The sequence below is a fragment of the Microtus ochrogaster genome, chromosome 1, assembly GCF_000317375.1.
Source record: "Microtus ochrogaster isolate Prairie Vole_2 chromosome 1, MicOch1.0, whole genome shotgun sequence".
NCBI classification, from domain to species: Eukaryota; Metazoa; Chordata; class Mammalia; order Rodentia; family Cricetidae; genus Microtus; species Microtus ochrogaster.
In genome coordinates, this window is record NC_022009.1 from 38,823,705 (window position 1) to 38,847,176 (window position 23,472).

Here is a 23,472-nt window from a genome sequence, read left to right on the forward strand (position 1 = left end):
AAAGAAAGAAAGAAGGTCATTTTGATGCATTTCCCCCAAAACATGGGAATTTGATAGAATGTCTTATCTTTGTGTATACTCACATGGCGGTTTGCATCCATTGTGATTGTTAATGTTTTTTATTTGAATCCAAAGATATCTGTGGTGACATCAACTGATGTTTACTGCTTAGGATTCCATTAACCAGTAGACTCTCACGCATCAGGATTATACTGGTCTTTAATTGTTAGGACTGACATTTTCCCAGACTCAAGAAATCTAGATTCACCATCATCATCATGGTGGGATGGCGTCCTGTCACCGCAGGGATACATAAAGCCCAAACATTACAGTTGCAGGGATGCTCACCTCAGAGAGCAGGCAGTTTCATTTACTGTGCTGTGAAGTGCATTACACGGGTCTCTATCACTGGTTACATGTGCCTTGTCCTTTCGAAAGGATGAGGGAGGAAACGTTGGGAAGTAGTAAACTTGAGGTTTTGTAGCAGGATGGTTCTTTCTTCATTTATATGTTACTTGGATTATTTTGACTCAAGAGCAGCCAAGTAGAGTCAGAAGAAAGGACCTATAAGCAAGCTTAGTGGGCATTAAGCAATCATCTTGTCTGTGGAACCCAGGATGACAAGAGCCAAAGGTTTTTTCCCCTTGGGATCCATAAAATCTATTACAGATATGCAATAAATGTTTCAAAAAAGAGCCTTCTTACAATAGGAAGAAATGTGATTTTCTGTTTTATTTTTCCTTTGTTTACTCTTTCAGTCCATAATCATCCGTGGAGCTTCTGAGATGACCAGTGGCTTCTCTAAGCTTTTTCTGTGTGTTGTGTGTTTCATTGCCAAATGTAGAGTACAGTATTTTGCATTCACGGAGCATAAGGTGCATGTACTGTTAGGCTGTGTCTATGCCAGTTCCCAGATCCCAAGAAGGCAAATGTATCTTAGAAGGATCAAACCCCACTCACATCAATGTCCTCCTTGTCAAATTAGCCTGAAAATCACAGGCAAGCTTGAGCAATGTCCAGACTCCTGGAGAGAGTGCTGGCATCTGTGTGTCGTTTGGTTTTAAGTATAATGGGCACATTCCCCAGGGAAGGCTCTTGTGAACCACTGAGATGTTTCTCATAGTGCTGCCCACTGTCATTCAGAAGGTGTTGGGGAGCTTTGTAACAGGTTGCTTGGTTCTGATCTGAATTATCTGGATGGAGTACAGACCCACAGCTAAATTCTGCTGTTGCTGAAACCGCTTAGACCGCCCTAGAATGCTTTCACTGAATGCTTGTGTAGACACAGCCTAAGAGAGAGTAACCTCCTAAGTGTAATTTTGGCTTTCTCTCCCCAATTAGAAGAAGATAGTGTTTTTGATGAATCTGATATTCATGATACACCTACTGGACCCTGCAATAAAGAGTCTCAAACTTTTTTTGCAAGATTGAAAAGGATAGGCGGCAGCAAAATGGTGAAATACCAGCCGGTTGAAATGAATGTTCAGAGAAGTATGAATTTTTCCTCTTAGTAATTTTATGCAGAAATGTTGTACTCTACTGTTTGTTTGGGGTGAAATCTTAATTTTATTATGTTACCATATATTTTGATATTATTGATTTTTATATATATGTATGCACAAACAGTATATATATACACACATTTATCTATATATATACGTGAGTTGACAGATATGTCATTAATGTCATGATTGTCTTCAAGGGCCATTGCTTGATTTAATTTGTTGCAAAATGTTTGCTTCTCTTTCACACGATTTGAATACACGTTCCTAGACTTACCTCAGCCAAAAACCAAAACAAAATAAACAAAACCAACCAGAAAAACCAAACAAAAAAAATCCCTCTCTTATGTCTAATGACTATCAGAGCTGAGGAGCTACCTCCAAGCTTGATTTTTGGAAATCCAATCTTAAGCCACTACTTGGGTTTCTTTCGTACACAAGTTTCCCAGTTCTTAAAATCAGACGAATCTTACAAAAACATGGCCAGAAAATGTTTCCCTTCTGGTAGAGCTGGGATTATAATTACAATTTGTACCAATTGTGTACCCAAGAATGAGGGGAAAATGGTAAACTCTCAGAGGGACATAGTACTAGCTCTTTCTGTTTTGATCAGGTGAAATAGAACTGGCCGAATATAGAGAAACTGGTGCGTTACAAGACAGCGTTCTGCACTGTGTGAGAGAAGAAAGCATTCAGAAAAAAAAGCTGCGCTCTTTTAAACAAAAATCTCTTGATATAGGGAATGCAGACTCCCTCTTGTTTACATTAGATGAGCATCGTAGGAAGTCCTGCATAGATCGCTGTGACATAGATAAGCCTCCTGCCCAAGCTGCTTATATCACACAACGGCAAAATGACTACCACGGACGCTCTAGACAGAATTCTGCTACGAGGCCGGACAGTACTGAAATCCCCAAGAATCCGGCGACTGAAGGTTTTCAAGAAACACGAAGGCCCGTGATACCAGAAGTTAGGTTGAACTGTATGGAGACGTTTGAAGTGAGAGTTGACTCCCCGGGAAAGCCCGCCCCTAAAGAGGATTTTGATCTCATAGATTTGTCCTCAGATTCAACGTCTGGACCAGAGAAACACTCTATACTCTCAACATCTGACAGTGACTCTCTTGTATTTGAGCCTCTCCCGCCTCTCAGAATAGTAGAAAGTGATGAAGAAGATGAGATGATGAACCAGGGGAATGATGGTTCCTCGGGTAAAAATGCTGCCTCCTCACCCTCCATCCCCAGCCAGCCCTCTGTCCTTAGCTTAAGCACGACTCCTCTTGTGCAGGTCAGTGTGGAGGACTGTTCCAAAGACTTTTCCTCTAAGGACTCAGGAAATCACCAGTCAGCAAGCAATGACGACTCGACCATCACAGCTGTGGACGAGCTCACCGACTCTGAAGAGCTGTCGAAGTCACAGGAGCTGAGAGAGTTTGCCTCTGGCAGTCCGCTAACACTAAAGCAGAAGCGAGACCACCTCCAGAAGTCACCTGCGGTCCCCGAGATGTCAGTGGACTACAACCCTGACCTTGGCACGGCTGGAGAGAAGGCAGGCCAGACACCAACGTCAGGGGCCAAAACTGTGCTCCTCAAAGTTCCTGAAGATGCTGAGAGTCCAATAGAAAGCGAGAAGCCCAACTCGAGCACTGAGTCTGATACAGAACAGAACCCTGAAAGGAAGGCAGAGGAGGATGGGGCTGAGGAATCAGAGTTTAAGATTCAGATCGTCCCCAGACAGAGGAAACAAAGGAAAATTGCCGTCAGCGCTATCCAGAGAGAGTACCTCGACATCTCCTTCAACATTCTAGACAAACTGGGTGACCAGAAGGACCCAGGTAAGCCTGTCTCTCTTCTTTCGGACCTTCAGGTTTGTGCATCTTACTTGGTAGGGTTTTGACACAAACTATGCACCAAACTGGAAATCTTATAATGTCGGGGCTGACATTATAACTGCTTCTTAACCACTCAGAATCCGTCCTGGTCACCACAGGGCACTGGATTCTGATATGGCTGTATTGACTCCATCAATGTTTCGTGTTTGTTGTTTCTAGTTTTACCATCAATCTTTGACTGTTGTGGGCAATGGCTAATTGATACCTAGATATTTCAAAAGTAACTTTGGCTTTCCCTAAAGCAACAGAAATAATTTTGAATTATGTTTTTGCTTTCATTTTTTCCCTCTCTTGTTATAATTTGCTTTTGTTTCTGTGATTAAACACTGTCTGAAAACAACTTGGGGAGGAAAGGGCTTATTTCACCTTATACTTCCAGGTCACAATCCATCCATCATTGGGGGAAGTCGGGGCGACAATTCAAGGTAGGCATCCGGAGGCAGGAGCTGAAGCAGAGACCATGGAGAGGAGCTTACTAAGTTACTGGCTTGCTTCCAGGCTTAGCTACCTTTCTTAAATAGCCCAGGCCTGCCTTCTTCTGGTTTGCAGTGCCCATAGTGGACTGAGTCCTCCTACAACAATTAGTAATTAGGGAAATGCCTACAGGCATGCCCACGGGCTAATCTGATGGAGGCAGTTCCTCCATTGGCATGTAATTGCCACTTCCTCTTTTTAGGTAGGTAATGTAAAGCTGCGACCAAAATCAGCCATCACACTCTGTTTATGTTAGTGAACTATGTAGTCCAAGTGCAGAGTAAATGAACTGTTGAATAATCATTTAGGGGTTAGGTAGATTGGTCAGCACAGTTTCCAGGTACAATCTGGACTCTGACCCACAGGCGCCACCTGCTGCGTTTCCGGTCTTAAGTGTCACTTGCTGTGTTTTCTTTGAGGGACAATTTTTAGAAGATGTTGTATAAAAAGTGGCCTTCTGTTGGTCACCTCACTCATGCCAAACAAGTCTCCTGTCACATTAACCCTGGTGGAGGTGCTTCCTCCTCCTCATCTGAATCATGGCAGTGATTAAAGAACGTGAGAAAAACTACAATTATTTCAGTCTGCTTGGAAACCAGAGACCATTGAGAACTGGCAAAGACTGTGGAGGTGACCACGAGTCCAGCCTGTGAATTCTTAGTGCTCCTTCCCTAGATGGCACAAGCTGGCAAAGGCAATGTTGGACAGTCTGCCTCATGCTAGTCCAGCTTCTCCCACTCTCCCACTCCAAAGAAGCTGCTTAGAGAAATACCCAGAACCCTACACTTCCCTGACATCTATAGGGTTTCTAGCTCTTTCCTAGCCATAGAACACAACAGTTTGCCTCAAAGACACTGAAAAATGCTGAGTGAGCGTTAGCATGTTCGGAGCCGGTCATGGTCTATCCGGGCAGGGTGGAGTCTTAGCTCATCAGGAAAGCTTAACCAACTAAGAAGGGTTTGAGGGAAACTTGGACATCTTTATCTTGTTTGGGACTGGGGAAATTGCTGCATTTGAGTGCAGGACAGAATTGATCCAGAAACTGTATATGATAGGAGGGTAAGAGACTAATGAGTTGTATATGATAGACATTTATTGTAAATAGGCTATAATGTAACTCATAGGATACATTAGTATATGCATTCGTTTTAGCTTCTTCATTTTCCCATATATTTAATTGTTCCCCAAGATACCAGTGAAGAACTGGTTTTCTTTTTTTGTAGTCATACATTTGATCCCAGAACAAGAGAAAAGTATATGAAGATGATTGTTTAACTTTTGATAATTACCCTGTCAGTTGGCTCTTTAGCCCTCCACTTCCCACAAACATACAGATCTTTCCCTACTGGAAGCACTAGAGGGAGGAGGGGCCGTACCATCAGTGTCTGGGTCAGGCTTTCTGCTTTTACTAGAGGGGAGTGAGAAAGGCCCAGACACGCCCTCTTCCGAATCCTCCCCACTGATATTCTCACTTGCTCATTGCCCAGAGGATAGGGCCACCTCTCTGCTGGCGTCAGTCACTGTGACAAGACCCACGCACTGCAGGCTGGGCTGCTCTTCTTCTGTTTCACTAGACTGCCATAAATTCTGAAAAATTCTCATGCTACCTCCCTCCACACCCTCAGAAATTCCTGGGTTCCTCTTAGCAAAACCCGTTGTCGGTCTTTCTCTGTCTGGCTCTTATTTCCATCACCTTCCTAACCTAATGGAAGCCTGGCACTTCCTGAGGATGCAGCTTCCAGAAAGCCCATGTGCCACTGGGCTGGGGGCACGGGTTAGGGGCTGTTTACATTCACCATGCCCCCAGGCCATAATTTCTTTATCTCTAAGACCCATGGTTCTGATTCTGCTGTTATCAGCCCATCACACACACAGTCCCATTGTTCATTAGTACTCCCTGATTCTTGGCCCCATCAGCACCCATGTTCTGTTCTGTTCTGTTCTTAATTCTTGCTGTTCCAGTAATATGTGTTGATGTCTTTTGATGCCCAGGCATCTCAGTTTCTCGAACTGGCCTTCTCCAGTACCTTTCCATCCTCGAGATTAACTCAGCCACTAATTGCTGTAATTGTATCACAGACTTATTACCAACAACCCCAGCCTTCCTGAGATTTCAATGGTGTCCACTGTTCTTTGATTACCAGTTCTTCTCTCTCTCACAGGACTTACTGATTCTACTGTCCCTTAGTATCTCCCACTTCCTGTCTTTTCTCCTTCTCACCTTAAATTCAAGACTATCCTATTGGGCGTCCTTTCCCAAACATTCTTGAGTGAATACATCCTTCGTGAAATCAAACTCTCTGTGCACAAGCATATGCCCCAATCAGATGAATATGTCTAGATAAAAATGTGTAACATAGGATATTTCATTTTAAACTCATGGTGACAACCCGTAACTGGGAAGTTACCCACCAATTATACAGTATTTTCCAGATCCACACTTCATTCTCCTACTTGGCTATTTCATAGCTGCTTTTCTCCTCAAATGTCAAGACTTCTTCCTGCCTGACACAATCATAAGGAATTTTCTGCTTCATTTATACGCTTCCCAACCACACCTGCCTTCTCCTCTGACATTTACATTCAACCACGTGGTTTCCTGCCAAGATCCCATTTCTCTTATCTACCCCAGGATACAAGAACATTCTCCACCCTCTGCCCTCCATGGTTTCTTTTAAAGAACTTCTGACTTGAGCACAAAGACACAATCTTATTTTGTTCTTTACTTAAAAATAAAGAGAGGCTCATAACGGCAGTTTTGGTTTGCTTTTCGTTGCTGTGATAACAATACTATGACCCAAAGCCACTAAAAAGGAAGAAAGAGTTTATTCTGCCTCATGGTTCCAGAGGGTTAGAGTCCATCATGGTGGGGAAGGCATGGCATGGGAATGGCAGCAGGAAGCTGGCCAATCATATTTTATCTATAGTCAGCAATCAGAGAGAAAGGGCACAGGGTGTGGAGCCAGGCTATAAAACCTCAAAGCCATGAGGATGCACTTCCTCCATCAAGGCTCCACCCCACCCCAAACAACACCACTGACTGGGGACCAAGTAATCAAATACATGAGCCAATGGGACATTTGTCAATCAAACCACCTCAGGCATCCAACAATTACTCTCTCTCCAGTTTTCTTCTGGAATATTTCTCTTCCATTTTTCCCTACTAAAACAACAAAACTGTATTTTTCAAAATCACCAAGGACCTCCACTGCTAATCCAATGGTCACTGTTGAAGCTTCTCTGGCATAGCTACAATATTTAACATAATTGATGACTTCTACTTAAAGTGGCTTCTAGGATGCATGCACCTGGCTTTCCTTTTCTATTCGTTGATCACTAAGTCTCAGTCTCTCCTGTTGGTTCTTCCTCATTTCCCCAAGGGAGTGCATTCCGGGTCTTCTCTCCACCTCTGGTGACACCTACTTTCTTGGTGATCTTATCTACTGAGACAACTATTGGTACCCATTGCTGTACTAATGTCATGTCACAACAGTCACCAGCATACAGCAATACTTTTATCTGAGGGTCTTGGACATCTAAAGATGAACTAAGCTAGACCCAGCTTGGATGGGCAGCCAAGCTCTGTTTCTCTTGCTTGCCTACCTTCTATGTATTCTACAAAGTATAGGGATATTCTTATTGTTATATAGCCACAGAGAGCAAGATCAATTGTATAAACATTTATAAAAGATTAAGTAGTTTTGCTTCACGTTGTTGCAATAAGAAGATATTATGGCCAAAATCAACCTGGGAAAGGAAAGGGTTAATTTAGCTTATATTTCCAAGTCACAATTTATGACTGATGGAAGTTGGGACAGGAACTGAAGCAGAAACCACAGAGGAATGCTGCTTGTTGGCTTGTTCTCCCTCTGGTTCATGTTTGGCTAGCTTTCTCATACAGCCTAAACCAACCTGCCTAGGGATCTACTGCCATAGTGGTCTGGGTCCTTGTATATCAATTAGCATCCAAGAAAATGATTCACAGGCATGCCTATAAGTCACTCTGATCAAGGCAATTCTTCATTTGTGGTTCTCCCATCCTAGGCAGCACTAGGTTGTATTAACTTGACTATAACATCTTACCTTGACTATAATGTCTTACCAGGACCATCATAAAATGCCTGTAAACACTTGTCAGGAAAAGAAAATTGCATGACTGAACCAAAACCAAGGGGAAATATGCATTCCTTCTAGTACAGGGATGTTAGAGTCACTCAGTGAAAGGGGCTTGCTCAGGGAGAATTGGGAACATGGAGTCTCATCTCTTGCATTGTACAGGACATAATCATGCTGTAAAATGGTCTCTTGCTATTCTCAGAAATTAAACCTTAACTGAGCATCATTAGTTCCATCTGGCAACTATAATCTCCTCTAAGATGTAACATATACCACCACCTTCTTATGCCTACCATTTCTATAGTGACTTTTGGGTCAAGGATCAATACCTCCTATCTGGCAAGCCTGCTATTGTCTCCTAACTCATCTCCCACTGTCTTCCTTCATGGCCTTCATTCCTCTCTATACAATAGGCAGAGTGATCCTTTAGAATAGAATAGTGTCTCTTTTATTTTCCTGGCTTAAGTCCTTTCAGGGCCTTCCCACATGCCTTGTAGTAAAAATCTGAATTCCTCATATGCCTCAAGATTTCTCTAGCATCCCTGTTCTCATGTCCTCTGTTGCAGGAGGCCGCTTGGTTGTTCCCAGCCACTTAGCCCCTAAATAATCACACAGAAACTGTATTATTTAAAACACTGCTTGGACCATTAGCTCTTGCTTCTTATTGGCTAACTCTTAAATTATTTTAACCCATTTATATTAATCTGTATATTGCCACATCGCAGTGGCTCACCGGCAAAGATTCTAACCGGCGTCTGTCTGATTCTGCCTCCTTTCTCTCAGCATGCCATTTGGTTTTCCCTGCCTACCTAAGTTCTGCCCTATCAACAGGCCAAGGCAGTTTCTTTATTCATTAATGGTAATCACAACATACAGAGGGAAATCCCATATCACTTCCCCTTTCCTGTTTAAATAAAAAAGGAATGTTTTAACTTTAACATAGTAAAATTACATATACCAAAAGAGGTATCAAGCAAGAATTAAAGTTATAATATTTATATCTACTTTACCTTTTATCATAACTAAGGAAAGCTATAATTATAACTAATTCTTCAACTCCATCAAAGATTCCAGAAATATATAATATTACCTAAAAAAACAGAAAGTGCACTGTAAGCAACTTCCAAAACTCCAGAATTGATAGAGACTTCTCACTGCCTGGACAGTCACCCAAAGTTCTTCTGTACTGTTGGGGCATCTATCTTCAGCCTACAGGCCCATAGTAACCAACAAACTTTTCCATGAAGCAGGAAATTTCAAAGACAGTTCCACCTATATTGGCAGTTGTCCTGCAGAATGTCTAGCAGACTCTTTCATGAAGCAGGAACCCTACAGGACCATCTGACCTTTAAGCAAGTTCAGCAGTCATTTCTCTGTGGGTTTTGCATGTCCAGTCTATTAAGCAGGCCAGGAAAGAGCAGTTTCTTGCCCAAATGGCTAACAAACTCTGTAAGAAGCCTCTTCAATACCCATCATCCTCTTGAAGTAGATTGGTGCTGCTAGGAGCAGATGTGTCTCATTGTTATGAAAAGTCCTAAGTTCTTAAAACATCTTAAATGTCATATTCTGTAGTCTTTGAAAGATTTGAAGAATGCCTATCCATCTGAAATACATTTCTGTATATCTAGAAAATCTAACTAACATGACTACACACTTGACTATTATAGATGATTATCTATTAACCTATATTCCTTAATTATACATTACATTTTTAAATGAGCTGCACAATCACAGTACCTTAATCAAGAGCAGAAATATACATAGAACAAAATTGATCTTAAATTTGTATCAATAAACCAAGATCCATACCAATGCAAATCTCTATAGCATATCCCTTCTTAATTATAAACAAACATTTATAGACAATATTTGGGAATATGGGCATAGATCTGTCTAAACTTCTTCCTGCTCTTTATTGGGAGAAGTAATTTTTGAGAGGTGTTCAAAGCAACCTTTCAGGGGGTTTTGGTCCATCAAACCACATTAATCTGGAAGGATTCCACAGGTTCTCATACTCTGTGGAAACAAAGGAAAAACCTCTTTTCCAAAGCAACATATCCTTAGACCCAAATTCTAAAGTCAAGATACTTTTATAATATACATGTTGGTTTAGTTTAGAAGTCCATACAATGAAATGTCTCTCTGTACTTAGCTCCTTCACAGTCAAAAAATTCAAAGAAACACAATAGTATACATAATCCAGACTCTCTGCGAATTTTCCATTGTCATGTGGTTTATTATTCTTTCTCTATTACTTTTTAATTTTTATTTTATTATCTTTACTCCTTTAATCTATTACTGTCTATACTCTTTTATATTACATTTACTGTCTCTTTACTCTTTTCCTTCTCTCTCCCAAGCCCATGTACGTTTTTTTTAAACATTGTGTCTCATTTAGAGGTCTTTTATGTCTGAATCTGTCCTGTTGTGCATCTGTAATTTGTTACTGTCCAGAAGCACTTGTTAAAATGCTAAACTTTTCTTATGAACTTAAGGTGCATCATTACTAGGTCAAATATGGCCTTGCCTGCTTGCTCCGCCCAGTCAAACATGGTGGAAGAGGTCCGTTCACTGCTTTTGAAAGCCGTGCATATTGCTCCAGTTCCAAGTATGCAGCGGGTCTATGTCGAGCCACTGCTTCTGCAAGTTGTGCACACCACCCCAGTTCCAAGTATGCAGCGGGTCTATGTCGAGCCACTGCTTCTGCAAGTTGTGCACACCACCCCAGTTCCAAGTATGCAGCGGGTCTTTGTCGAGCCAATAAGCAGTTGTAGCACTCTGCTCACAAAACTCACTTAAATGCTTGATAGCCAGACCTCATCTGAGTTTTCGCTGGCTGCACAGCTCAGAAAGCCAGCATTTCAAAACCATGCCTTATTTTTCTGCTTTGGCTGAATCAGGAAAACCTTTATTAAAGGAGCCATGCCTCTGCTTGCTTCTAGCAAACAAAGCCCATACAAGAAAATGATGCTACCAAACCACACTTAACTCTGTTCTTTTGTGTCTAGGATTCCTTTTTAAGTGCTCTCAGGTTTTACGCAAATTTAGTCAACCACGTTGGTTCCAATTTGTTGGAGGGAAGGGACCACTTGTTGGTTCCCAGCTGCTTAGCCCTGAAATAATCACACAGAAACTATATTATTTAAAACACTGTTTGGCCCATTAGCTCTAGCTTCTTATTGGCTAACTTTTATATCTTAATTTAATTAATTAATCTGTGCATCACCATGAGGCTGTGGCTTTCTGGATAAAGTTCTGTCCAGCTCCAGTGGGGCTACGTGACTTCTCTCTGACTCTGCCTCCTTTCTCCCAGCATGCCATTTAGTTCTGCCCTACCTAAGTTGTGCCCTATCAACTTCTTAAAGGCAATTTCTTTATTCATTAATGGTAATCACAGCATATAGAAGAAAATCCCACATCAGTCCTCTCCCTTCATTTTCACTGCTTTCTCCACAAACTCCACATGGCCACACTGGCCTCTTGCCATTTCTTGGCTACCCCCTACGCTCTCTTAGCTTAGGGCTTCAACCTGCTGTTCTCCAAGGCTTAAGTGCCCCAATACTTGCTTGATGTGCTTTCTCATCTGCTCTCACTAATGAGGCCTGCCCTGAGCTTAGCCACGCAAATCCCCCAGCTGGCATCTGCTTCTCTTTCCTGTCTCTACTGTTACCTCAACATAGAAAAATTTATTCACTTTTACACATGTCTCTCCCTATCAAATGAAATCAAAGTTCTGTGATGCAGTGTAGGGCAGTGTAAGGCTGCTCCTTTGTTCCCGGCTGCCCAGACCTGAAATAAATACACAAAAACTATATTAATTGCAATACTGTTTGACCAATAGCTTAAGCATATTTCTAGCTAGCTCTTACATCTTAAATTAACCCATTTCTGTTATTTAATATTTTACCATGAGGCTTGTGGCTTTCTGGCAAGGTTCCTGTGTGTGTCCTGTGGTGGCTACATGATGTCTCACTGACCCCGCCTTCTTTCTCCCAGCATCCAGTTTACATTTCCCGTCTAGCTCCACTCTGCCCTATCACAGGCCAAAGCAGTTTCTTTATTCATTAACCAATAAAAGCAACACATATACAGAAGGACTTCCTACATCAATGCAGTATTTTTGTTTTGCTTGTTTTCTGATTATATCCAAAGAGACTAAGAGAGCACTGGTACATGTGACTAGATGGGAGTCACTGACTCTTCTGCACACGACTCTAGAAAACTGAGAGCAGATGTGTTGAAAATAAGTGTACAGCTCTTTTCAAATGCTTGCTTTAAATTGTATATAGATGAGCAGCTTCAAAAAATGATTGAGAATTAAGGAAAGATGGCCTAGTCTAAAGGATTTGTGCAGACTAGGACAGCAGTAGCTGTCATCCAGTACTGTTTCTTAAAGGTTAAAAGTACAGCAAAGACTTCAGGGCACACACCCAAAACCTAAAAAGTCACAATGAACTTCCAGTGGATTCTTGAAGATTAATTTCATTTTCCTCATTTCATATTATTGGCGGACCACAATCCATGGCTGTAGCACACAGAGAAGGCAGGCCAATAGGGCAAGAGAGGCACTTATGTAACCTTTCTCATTTTGCACTATAGAAAAACAATACCTAACATTTTTATCTTGGTGACCAAAGTGACTTCAAATGGTTACTCACTGTCAGGAGTGTTTGGGAAACTGTATGGCAATTAATGCTGTTTTGTTACCATAAAGTTACTGGGGGGAGGTGCTGGAGCAGCGGCTCAGCGGTGAGAGTGTGTACTGCCCATAGAGAGGACCTGAGTGTGGATCCCAGCTCCTGGGACTCCAGCACCAGCCAGGGGATCCAGTACCCTCTCCTGACCTCTGAGGTACCTGTACACACACAAGCATGCACACACGCATGCATGCACACACCAAATAAAGAAATCTACAGAAAGAAAACCCGAAGTTCTTAGTGGTGATTTGACTCAGTTGACAAACTGCATGTCAAGCAGGCATGAGGAATGAGTTTGGATAACTAGCAGCTGTGCATGCGTCAAGAAAGTGCACTGCCCGTGGCCCTACTGTTTGGGGGTCAGGGCAGTGTGGGGCATAGACAGACAGATCCCTGCAACTCATTAGTCAGCCAGCTTTGTGAATCTACGAGTTTCAGGTTCAGTGAGAGAAAACATGTAGAGAGTGAGCAAGGAATACTCAGCATCAAACTCCGGCACACCTACACACATCCTCGTGAACATGTACATACAGAACATACACAGAGTTATTAATATGGCAACCACATCTATGTATAAGAAAAACCTCTAAAACTGAAAAGTCAATGTTCCAAAGCCATTTCCACAAAACTTTGTCCCAGTCTCTGTTCTGGGACCTTTTGTATCTGATGCCTTAACAGGTTTGATGCCATCTAGTGTTGGAGACGCAGACATTAATTATAAAATATAGATTGCTCTTTGGCAAGAAGAAGCAGTTCGCATTATGAAAAAGATGAGATGGTACATTTTGAGTTTAAGAGCTTGAAGCCACTTAATATGGCTGCCTCTCACTCACAGCACGGTGCAGTCATGGAAACCCACACTGGCAACTCCGAGGCAGCCAGAGGCTCAGTGTGTTCTTTGCCCAGCGCTGCTGTAGAGAATTGTAGGTTCGACGTGAAAACCCTCTCAGAAATGTTGAGGTTACTGTGCAGTCATCTCGAATGCCATAGAAGGGCTTACTTCCCAGGGTTGATAGATTAATGAGACAATATTATATGCATAAAATACATCACATTGAAAAGGACATTTATAAAATAGAAGTAAACAAAACAGAGGTAGTGCAGTGGTTCTCAACCTGTGAGTCACAATCCCTTTGTGTGTATCAGACATCCTGCATATCAGATATTTACGTTACCATTCATAACAGAAGCAAATTATGGTTATGAACTATCAACAAAATAATATTTTCTTTTTCTTTATTCTCCTTTCATATATTACATCGCAGCTGCAGTTTCTCTTCCCTTCTCTCCTCCCAGTCTCTCTTCCTCACCTCTCCTGTGCCCCATATCCACTCCTCTTCTGCAATGAAATAATTGTATGGTTGGGGATCACCATAACCTGAGGAACTGTATTAAACGGTTACAGCATTAGGAAGGTTGAGAACCACTGCTCTAGAGAAACTGAGAGTCTCATTTAGGACGATTTATTTCTTAGCAGACACAGGTCCTGCTCTTAAATTGCTTCCAGCTTACTAACTCTTATAGGCAAATAAGTAACAGCCTTACAGTGCGATAAGTTTGGGAAAATTTTAAGGTCAATTGCTCCATAAGAGGGTCACCTGACCCAGTGTTTTGAAGGGAAACAGCGTCCTGGGAGCCTCCTTAGATGTGAAATCTACTGAAAATTGAGATGTAAATGAAGAATAGGAAACATTCAGACAAAAGCTGAGATAGGTGAATGGGACATTGACCTCTTGGTAGGCATTAAATGAAAAGCAACAAATACAGAACAACGAAGTTCCTGGTTCAGAATTAGCACCATGGATGTTTTGAGCGTTAGCTTTGCATCTATGCAAGCTTCATTCTCCTAGGGACATAGCAGCACGTGCAGAAAGTGATGTAGAATGTATGTAATCCCTCTAAGGTAATCGCTAGAGGCAGAAAGTGCTGAAAGATTTGAACGGGCATGGTAGATAAGAGGGGGAAAGACCCGGGAAGGCTCTTCAACTACTTTCCACCACTGTCCTTAACTTTAAACAGTATTTCCATTTGTAGATCCATCTGCTAAAGGACTTTCAACATTGGAAATGCCACGGGAATCTTCATCTGCCCCTACATTAGAAGCAGGTGCCCCCGAAACAGGCAGCCACTCGTCAATATCAAGTAAGTGTTTCTCAGTGACTGTTTCTGTGTGTGTCACTTTGGGGACATGATCTATACACATTTTTTCCATTTTGCTAGCCCTCCTACTTAAAAAAAATGCTGCCTTAGCTTCCTCAGTGACACAGTGTTGTGTGTTCTGTGAAACTCGTGAGAGTAGATGGCCTGCTCTAGCCCATACAGCAAACGTTGGATTAATCATATGGGCACGGATTGTCCAAGAACCCTAATTTATTAAAGAAGAAATACAAAATTTCATCCTTCAACAAAGTAAATATCACTACTAACCTGAGCATAGAACACAGAGCTCATGTGACACAGGCAAAGCTTTGATCATGACAGAATCTTCCTTGGGACTCATTGGTTTCATCTGAGTCACTATTCATCCTGAACACAGCTTTGTCTGAGTTATCCAAGATAAATGTCTCAGGACCCAATAGGCACAACTAAATCTACTCTTTTTAGGCTGAAAAATAAAAATGGCCCAACACATTATAAAGCCTATATGAGGTATTTTGAAACTTCCCCCTGCTATTGGGTGCTAGGTTTTGACCATGAGAAACGTGAGTTCCATTGTTGTACCATCAAGGTGTTTGCTCAGCTCAGTGGTGTCAGGAGATGCTCAGCAAAGAGACATTCTTGGGAGGAATCAGTGACCCAGACAGAAGTGTACTTTCTGGAGCTCTTTCTCTCACCTCTGATAAATTTGTGTTCCATATGCTGCCTGAAGGGTTAGTGAGTCTTCGTGGACCATCTGTTGAAAGGCAGATGCTTTGAAAAGCCAGATAGCCAGATATAGATCTCAATGTAAATGCTGGTCTGGTTGTATGGAAAGGAATCATTGTCACCATTTATCCCTTTGTGCATTCTTTCATTCATTATTCATTCATTATTCCATGGGTATCTGGTGGGGGCCAGGCATTGTGCTTGTTATTGGGGATCACAAGTGAATAAATAGGACCCCCATTTCCTCAGGGAGGAATTAGTACAGTCTTAATGGTGGTCCTAGATATCATTTATTTGATTTTCCTCCTGTGTTTATTTGATATCTCCACCATGACAAATGGGTCATACACAGCATGATCGAGATCCACTCCTTACATGAGCACTGCATGGCGGACAAAGGAGAAAGGCTAAATGGCTGGCCTAATGTCACAGAGCCACCAAGTGATGGGGGTCGAAGCAAGTCAATTTTATTTTTAGTGGTTACACAGTCTCTGAATAATTCTAAATCAATTGTAAGACTGTAAATTTTTAAGAAATAGTTTCTCAGCAACAGATATTTTTGCCTTTGGTTGCAAAATAGAATGGCTAGTTCTAAAGCTAAATATTTTATTTATTTTTTATCATGAAGAACATGTGATAACTTGACAAATCGCAATTGATCATTTTCTCTTCTTTATTTGTATGAGTCACCTTTAAAAACAAAAAGACTCTGCATTCCCCCTTAGAACTCTACGTAGCATGATTTAAAATGGCCAGAATGGTTAAATGACTCTAATTCCAGTGTGTCAAGGGGGTCAGGATCTCCTAGTCATAACTGAGCTAGGACTTTGGGGGAGAGGTTAGCACATTAGTCTCCATCTTTCCTGCCCTTGTCATGAAAAGCATTCATCATAGAATTTGGTGGTGTGCTCTTGGAGGCGAATGCCAGAAACCTCATCCACTGGGGTTTTTGCTCTCAGGAATTCTGCAGTCTTTAGAATCAGTTGAGAGACTGGGAATGTAGTTCATTGGTAGAGCCCTTGCCTGGCTTGCGGGGGCTCTGGGTTCCATCCCCAGTACTGCAAACCAAAACAAACCTAAGAACTGGGAGATTATGTGAACACTCGAGGTCTCATGTCCTCAGCTGAGTCTGAAAGATGCCACTTATTTTTTTTAATACTTTCAGATTCTCTTAAGCTGGATGCATAGTTCAGTCAGAAGGCGCTTGCCTAACATGTGCAAGGCGCTGGGTTCAAAACCCTGAATATTTCTGCTTTTGAAATTTTTTAAAGCTTTACTTTTCAAGTGAGTTGCAAACTTATAAAGTTTGCCAATCAATAAACCAATCATTTGCTGTTCAGTTGGTTAGCTGTTTCCATAAATTTAGTGAATATGGGCTCCAAGACACACGAATCCCATCACATCCCTTTCTTGCTCAAGTTGCCAGTTGATTGTTTTGTACCTAAACCTGCTGTGACCACCAAAAGTCAAAGAGCATGCTGACTACACCAGAAACGATGTTATAAATGGTCTCACTGCATGCCTGCTGCTGCCTCGTCTATACATAGCATGTATAGATGCTGCGACATCTATACATAGCATTCAGAGTTGTCTAGGGCTGTTTAGTGGACAGCCTGGTCTCTGTATTCCTTCCTAGGGTGTGCAGTTCATGAACTTTGGCTTCTAAATTTGCCCTTTCAAGTGAGTTGGGCAGGTGAACCCAAGTTGTCAGCATCTGGGGACTTGGGGGTCAGGCTTACGACCATCTTGTTGAGGTTGAGTGCTCACATTGGGCTGGTGCTTAGGCACTGAGTGTCTCACAGGGGAAACAGGAGCAAAGGCGAGGGTGGCTTTCTAAGTTAGCACACAACTGGCAGTGTGCTTTTTATTCTCTGGTTTGGAAGAGCTTACAACTTTTTGTTGCTGAGAATGTTGTTGTTGAAGAACAAAAACATTACCATTGTTTTCTCAATTTTCCAAATAGTAGACGGGGGCTCAAACAGCTTGGAAACAGTACAGACTTTTAAATAAATGTCTTGGCTTATCTCAATTGCTTTTGATTAGATTCAAGGTAGCACTGTTTGTTTTAAATCCTTTTTAGAATGTGGCAGAGCACATAAGTAGTAAAAAAAAAAAAAAAAACCAAACACAAATAAACACATTGCGTTCACTGGTAACCGAGTAAATATGTATAGTTGATAGATCAATGCCAAGGAGCGCTACTATTGCCTGTACCACAGAGACGCTGGGAACAATGAAAGGCTTAAGTTTTTCACTTGATTAGAAGTAATAAAAAATTACTAATAACTAAGAAAGAATCAATTAAGATCTGTGTGGATGTATAGAGCCTGTGTGTGCGATGGGAAACGTATTCCCCCCAGTAATCATCTCCTAATTTCCTTCGTATAGCTCAGTATAGGCAGATGAAAAGGGGATCTCTGGGAGTTGTGACAATGAGCCAGTTAATGAAGCAACAGCTGGAGCATCAGTCTAGCGCCCCCCATAACATCAGCAACTGGGACACTGGTGGGTCAAGCCTTTTCTTCTTGTTTGCTCTCAGACTAGCTAATGCCACTTTCTCTCTGTCCACTTGTTGTGTGCTTTGGTTAAAATAGGTGTGTTTTTTAAATACCTGGAAGTAATTAACCCATATCCAGATTTCCTAAGTGCTCTAGAACATTGCGGCCTACATCTAGACTGATCCCCACCTAGGTTCGTCTCTGTTTAGACTGGTCTCCGTTTAGAAAAGCCCAATACTTTATTCCTTTAAGATCCAGATTTCAGGTTTCAGATTGCCTGCCTGAGGAAGAGGGGTGGAGCTATGATCTCATGGTACAAAGTTTTAAAAGAGGTTATCAAATTCTCTTTCATGGAGTATGAAGTACTGAGGTTAGTGATGATTTGATGACAAATGGCAGCTGGTGATGGCATCATCCGCAGGTTTGGGAATGAGTTGTGTATTTTAGCCTGCAGGGTCACCAAGTGGCGGCCACACACCCTCACATGCATAAGCCAGAACTGCACCTTACCTGTTGTACAGTAAAAATTGACTGCGGTGGCACACCTATTTTAAATATGCCTGCTTTTCATTTCCTGAACCTTAAAACATCTTCTACATTTGCTGCCTTCTCAGCTCACTGCACCGCAGTGATCCCCTTTTAAGTGCCTGTCTTTCCTTAGTCTTTTCTTCTTAATTTAAATGGGTCATTTGAGGCACAAGATTATAAACATAAAAGCACCTTGAAGTGTGCATACACCATGCAAATATAAGGGCTGATTACTGCAACATGCTGTGGGAGTGCACTTTAGTATCCTGCTTATTATTTTATGTCTTCAATTGTGAGATGATTTTTTAATTTCTTCATTATGATGCGGAATCGCAGCGTGCCTACAACCAAAATGTTGGGCTGTTTTTTAAATTGTATGTATATGTCTTCCTATTAACCTTTGTTGTTCTTCAAGAAGAGATCCACATACCACACTCAACCCTGTGTAACAGACAACCTCAGTCTCCTGGACTGAGAAGAGCATTTGGCATGTCAAAGGCTTGGTGTTTTCATTCACTGGCATGCAGGAGTGAGCCATGAGAAGCCAAGAGGCAACAAACAGGAGAGAGAGGGGAGAGATGCTGGCTGGCCATCCCCAAGGATGTATTTGGTTTTAACATGGTCTGACCTCTTTGTACCATGGAGGACTGTGCCTCCCTCTTGAGAAGGAAACTGTGTAGCCCGAGAAGCACAGTTCAGTTCCATCTTTGGTACTAAATGCTCCGGTTGACTTGGGGGCCCTGAAAGTCATTTCACTGGGCTGTTGTAGCTCAGTGTTTAGCTCAACCTCAGCCGTTGTAGATTCTGACTACAACAACAACCCACTTTGACTAAGTAGAGTTAAATGTAACTTCACCTCAGTTTCTGACCTGCACTTGAAGCTACAAAACCCTCCGTGATGCCAAATAGCCCATGTAGCCGCATTTTTCACGTTTCAACCTGGCTTAGTGGTTCTTGTCTTCTTGACTTCACACTTGAGTCCATGTTGTCCAGATTTCTTTCACTGGAGCTTGCTGGGGCTTATTTTTTCATTTTCCACCCTCCAATTGGTTCACTTATCTCTGAGTCCCTTAGTAAAATCTTTATCTCATTATTCTCAAGTTTTTAAATTTTTTATTTGCTTTGGACACCATCTTTCTTTGTTACCCGTGCTGGCCATGAACCTCTGGGCTCAAGTGATCTTTTTGCCTCAGCCTCCTACAGTTGAGTCTATGTTGTACCCGGCTTCATTATTCTCATGCTTATTATCTGAGCCCAGCAGAAGAGTCTCTGAATGCATAGTATGACATTAGGTGACATGTCACTTCAAACCACGTGTGTTGCTTCATTGGCTCTCAAGTTTCCACGAAGAACAGCTGTGGTCATGTAGCTATTCTGAGAAAGACAGCTTAAGCCAGGTCATGATGAATCGCCTCAGCATGTGCCTGCTCATTCATAGAAGTCTGCCTCTTTCCCAGCATGCACCTCTTCTGTGTGAATGGATATTCCCTAAGTGCCACTCCGTTCCTGCTCTTTATACTTGTTTTCCATCCTTCAGCCAAATCCCTGCCATCTTCTCTACCTGGTCCATGTGGTTCCTGTGTGAACTGTCTGGCCATTACCCCGGAGTATCATTGTTGTATTTGTTGACCTGCATAAAACATTCTTCCATGGCCCATGGCATTGGCCCTTCATTTCATATCTGGAGACACAGGATTTGAGCTCCTTTGAAACAGAGTGGGACTACAACTTAAAAAATAGTTTTAAATCCTCTACCATTTCAGATGTAGTTTATTTAACTGAGTGACAGGTTTGTAACAAAGCTTGAATAACACTACCTATCCCCAGATTTAGTCTTTTTGTGTTAATAAAGTAACCAGGACAAAGATGGTCTCATGCAATGGTTGGCTGCATTGTTTGTGCTTTGACTGTGCTGTGACTTATATTAAACTGACCACACTGAAGACTGAAATGCCCTCTTTATCCACAGAACAGGTACAGCCCGGGAAACGCCAATGTAACGTGCCAATGTGCCTAAACCCCGACCTGGAGGGACAGCCGCTGAGAACAAGAGGTTGGTGGGGTTCCAGGGTCTCAGACTGTAGACCTGAAGGACCATGTGTCCCTCACGGATCCACACAGCAGATGCAGAACATCTTCAACAGCTCCACATATTTCCCACCTGCAAAATGCCTCCAGGACTGGGGAAGGCATGACAACTCATCCCTGACCATGACCGACAAAGGCTCTGCCATGGAGTGTCTTTCTAAAGCTTGGGGCCACACGAGACAATTCTAAAGTCTCTCACCTCACACTTTGGACATTTGAAAACAACTGTCCATTTCTAATGCTCCTGTTTCAAGACCAGGCATCCCTGGGCTCTTCAGCCTTCCTCCCGAGATGTATCAGTTTTCCATGTCATCCCATATTCTTTTCCTGAGCAGAGTTCAGATTGTCCTTACTTTTTTCTAGAATGTTGGGGCTGTGGGTGAGCAGCTTCTTTCCCAGCTGTCTTGAACTATGTATGGAAAACACACACTTTATTCTGGCTGTGGGAGCAAAATGAGCATGCATCTGCACTGTCATTGGACTTTTTTCTTTTCCAAATTCATTGCACACATTTAACTACATATTTAGGTAATCCTTATCTTTGTTATTAAATTCCAGAATGCTGGTAAATGTATCATTGCTTACAAAAATAAGTAAAGAAAGAAAGAGGGGAGAGAGAAAGAAAGGGAATAAAGGAAAGAAGAAAAGAAAGAAGGAAGGAAAGATTTCTGACCACATTTTCTAAGTAGTCTCTTGAATCAAGCAGACCTATGTTGCTAGACTAGGAGCTTCCTGGACACTTCACTGGTAATGAGTAGCCTTCTAGTCTTCCATCAGATGAAATGAGACACTTGTCTATGGGGCTAAGAGATGCTTTCATGAGTCAGAGTGGTTGAAACAAATCATTGGTGCTTGGTTGTGATCTAAGTGACCTAGCAAAAACAGCGTGAAGTAAAGGTGAATGCGTGAAGGTGATGCTCAGTCTTCTGGTCTCTCTCTGCGAGTGGGAAAGTCCGCTGGTGCAGCAGTGGGGCTGATGCACTGTGCAGCTGCACGGCTGATGTGTGCTTTGAGATAGTAGAGAGCCTCTACTGTCTCTGAGATCCAAAAAGGGACGCTTATCAGCATCTCCATCTTTGAGGTCAGGCTTTGGATTTTATTCCAGTTTCTGAGTGCTCTCTGTTCGGTTCTGTACAGAGGGACTCTGGATATTCTTGAAGGCATCAGTGGTGGTGGGCTCAGAATTGCTGCCAGTAAGTGGGGGACAAAAATGGAGGCTGAGTTTAACACTGCCAACTTGGCTGTGGGTCATTTACAAAGAAAGGTGGCTGAGGTCTGTGGCTTTCTTTTTTATATTTCTCACTTTCTCAGACGTTACTGCCTGTTTCAACTTCAATAGCAGGATTTAGCAATCCACTGTGCAGCTAATGTCCTATAAGAACCAATGCCCAATCACCTAACCTGTTTGTTTTGACAGATGGCTGCTGTAAATATTTCAACATACTTTCTGTGTTGTCTTTGACAAAAACAACATCATGGGGCTGCTGTAAGAACACCCCTCTTAGGGAATGCTTGTTTGAAAGCCACAAAAATGCCAGAGCCCTTCTCGTTCCTTTGGTTGCAGTCTTGACTTGGAGCTGATCTGGTGAGATTGTGGACACATTGCCATATATTTTTGGACTGATTTTGTTCTGCTCTGACATAATCTTTTTCACATTTGGCTGTATGCCTATCAATGATCATCAACTGTGGAGAATTGTATTTAAGCTTTGTGCACTTGTCTGTGACACCGTGCGACATCTTTGTGGGCATCCTTTGTTAGCTCAGATATCCCTGGGAAGTAATGCTGGCTCAGAAACAGCCAATAGATAGATATGGTAGCAAGACTTGTATTCCCAATTGGAATCTTAGGAAGGTGAAGATATTTTTAGATAGTTGGTACTTGTGTTTGCAAGTCTCTGCTGCTCAGAAATACGCTTTGGAAACATTACCTGGGTAGGTGGTCTGAAGTGTGGAAGCGAGAACTTCAACCCCATTTCCTCCTCAGACGACAGCGTTGTTCTCCAGGCTAGGCATCTAAAACTTGTGTTCTCATTCTCATGTCTTTAGTGACCATTCTCCCAGTTGTTATTCTTTCTGAGGAGAAGGCATGCATTTTTTCCAGGACCAAGTTATGTGTGTTTCTTGATGAGAAACATATTTAAAGATCATTGCTTCATTCTGCTTTTTTCTTTTTTTCTTTCTTTCCTTCCTTCCTTTCTTCCTTCTTCCTTCCTTCCTTCCTTCTTTTCTTTCTTTTTTCTACTTGAAGAACTCTGCTTAGCATGTCATTTCACAGTGTCACTTTGGGTGCCATCTTAGATGCCTCATTTACATAGGCCCAGGGCATCTGCCCCGCACTGGTGGCTTTCTTAATGGGAAACACACTCCTGTCTTTCCACATTATGTTTTGAGATGTATAGTGTGTGTGTGTGTGTGTGTGTGTGTGTGTGTGTGTGTGTGTGTGTGTACCTACATACATGCAGGTGCCCATGGAAGTCAGAAGTGGAGCCTGTCAGGTCTCCTGAAGCTGGAGTCACAGATGGTATGAGTTGCCTTGATGTGGACACTGGGAACAGAACTTGGGTCCTCTGGAAGATCAGAAAGCTCTCTTAACTGTTGAGTCATCTTTCCAGGCCCCACATTTTCTGTCCACTGGTGTTTGCTGCTAAGATTCTGGCCTCAGGTTCTTTGAAGTGATCTAACTTCAAACTTTTTAAACTATTACATTGATTGGGTAAAGTAGAGCAAGTTCCAAAGCGAAACAGAGTCACAGTATTCACGGATACTTTAGTTGAAGATGAAGTCTTTCTTTTTTTTTTATAAATTTATTT

The 23,472-nt window shown here is 42.1% G+C and overlaps 1 protein-coding gene across 11 annotated transcripts in view; it reads left to right on the forward strand.

Annotated features, from left to right (window-relative positions):
• Unc79 (unc-79 homolog, NALCN channel complex subunit) overlaps positions 1–23,472 on the forward strand; it is a 244,519-nt gene that overhangs the window by 163,921 nt on the left and 57,126 nt on the right. For 7 of the 11 annotated variants that reach the window (XM_026780832.1, XM_026780863.1, XM_026780869.1 and 4 more), the window contains 5 exons: positions 1,342–1,491; positions 2,116–3,336; positions 14,715–14,822; positions 17,934–18,050; positions 20,541–20,624. In XM_026780832.1, the coding sequence (XP_026636633.1) occupies positions 1,342–1,491; positions 2,116–3,336; positions 14,715–14,822; positions 17,934–18,050; positions 20,541–20,624 (1,680 nt within the window). The remainder of the gene's footprint in view (positions 1–1,341; positions 1,492–2,115; positions 3,337–14,714; positions 14,823–17,933; positions 18,051–20,540; positions 20,625–23,472) is intronic. The other 4 variants (XM_026780837.1, XM_026780849.1, XM_026780834.1 and 1 more) reach the window with 3 other exon arrangements.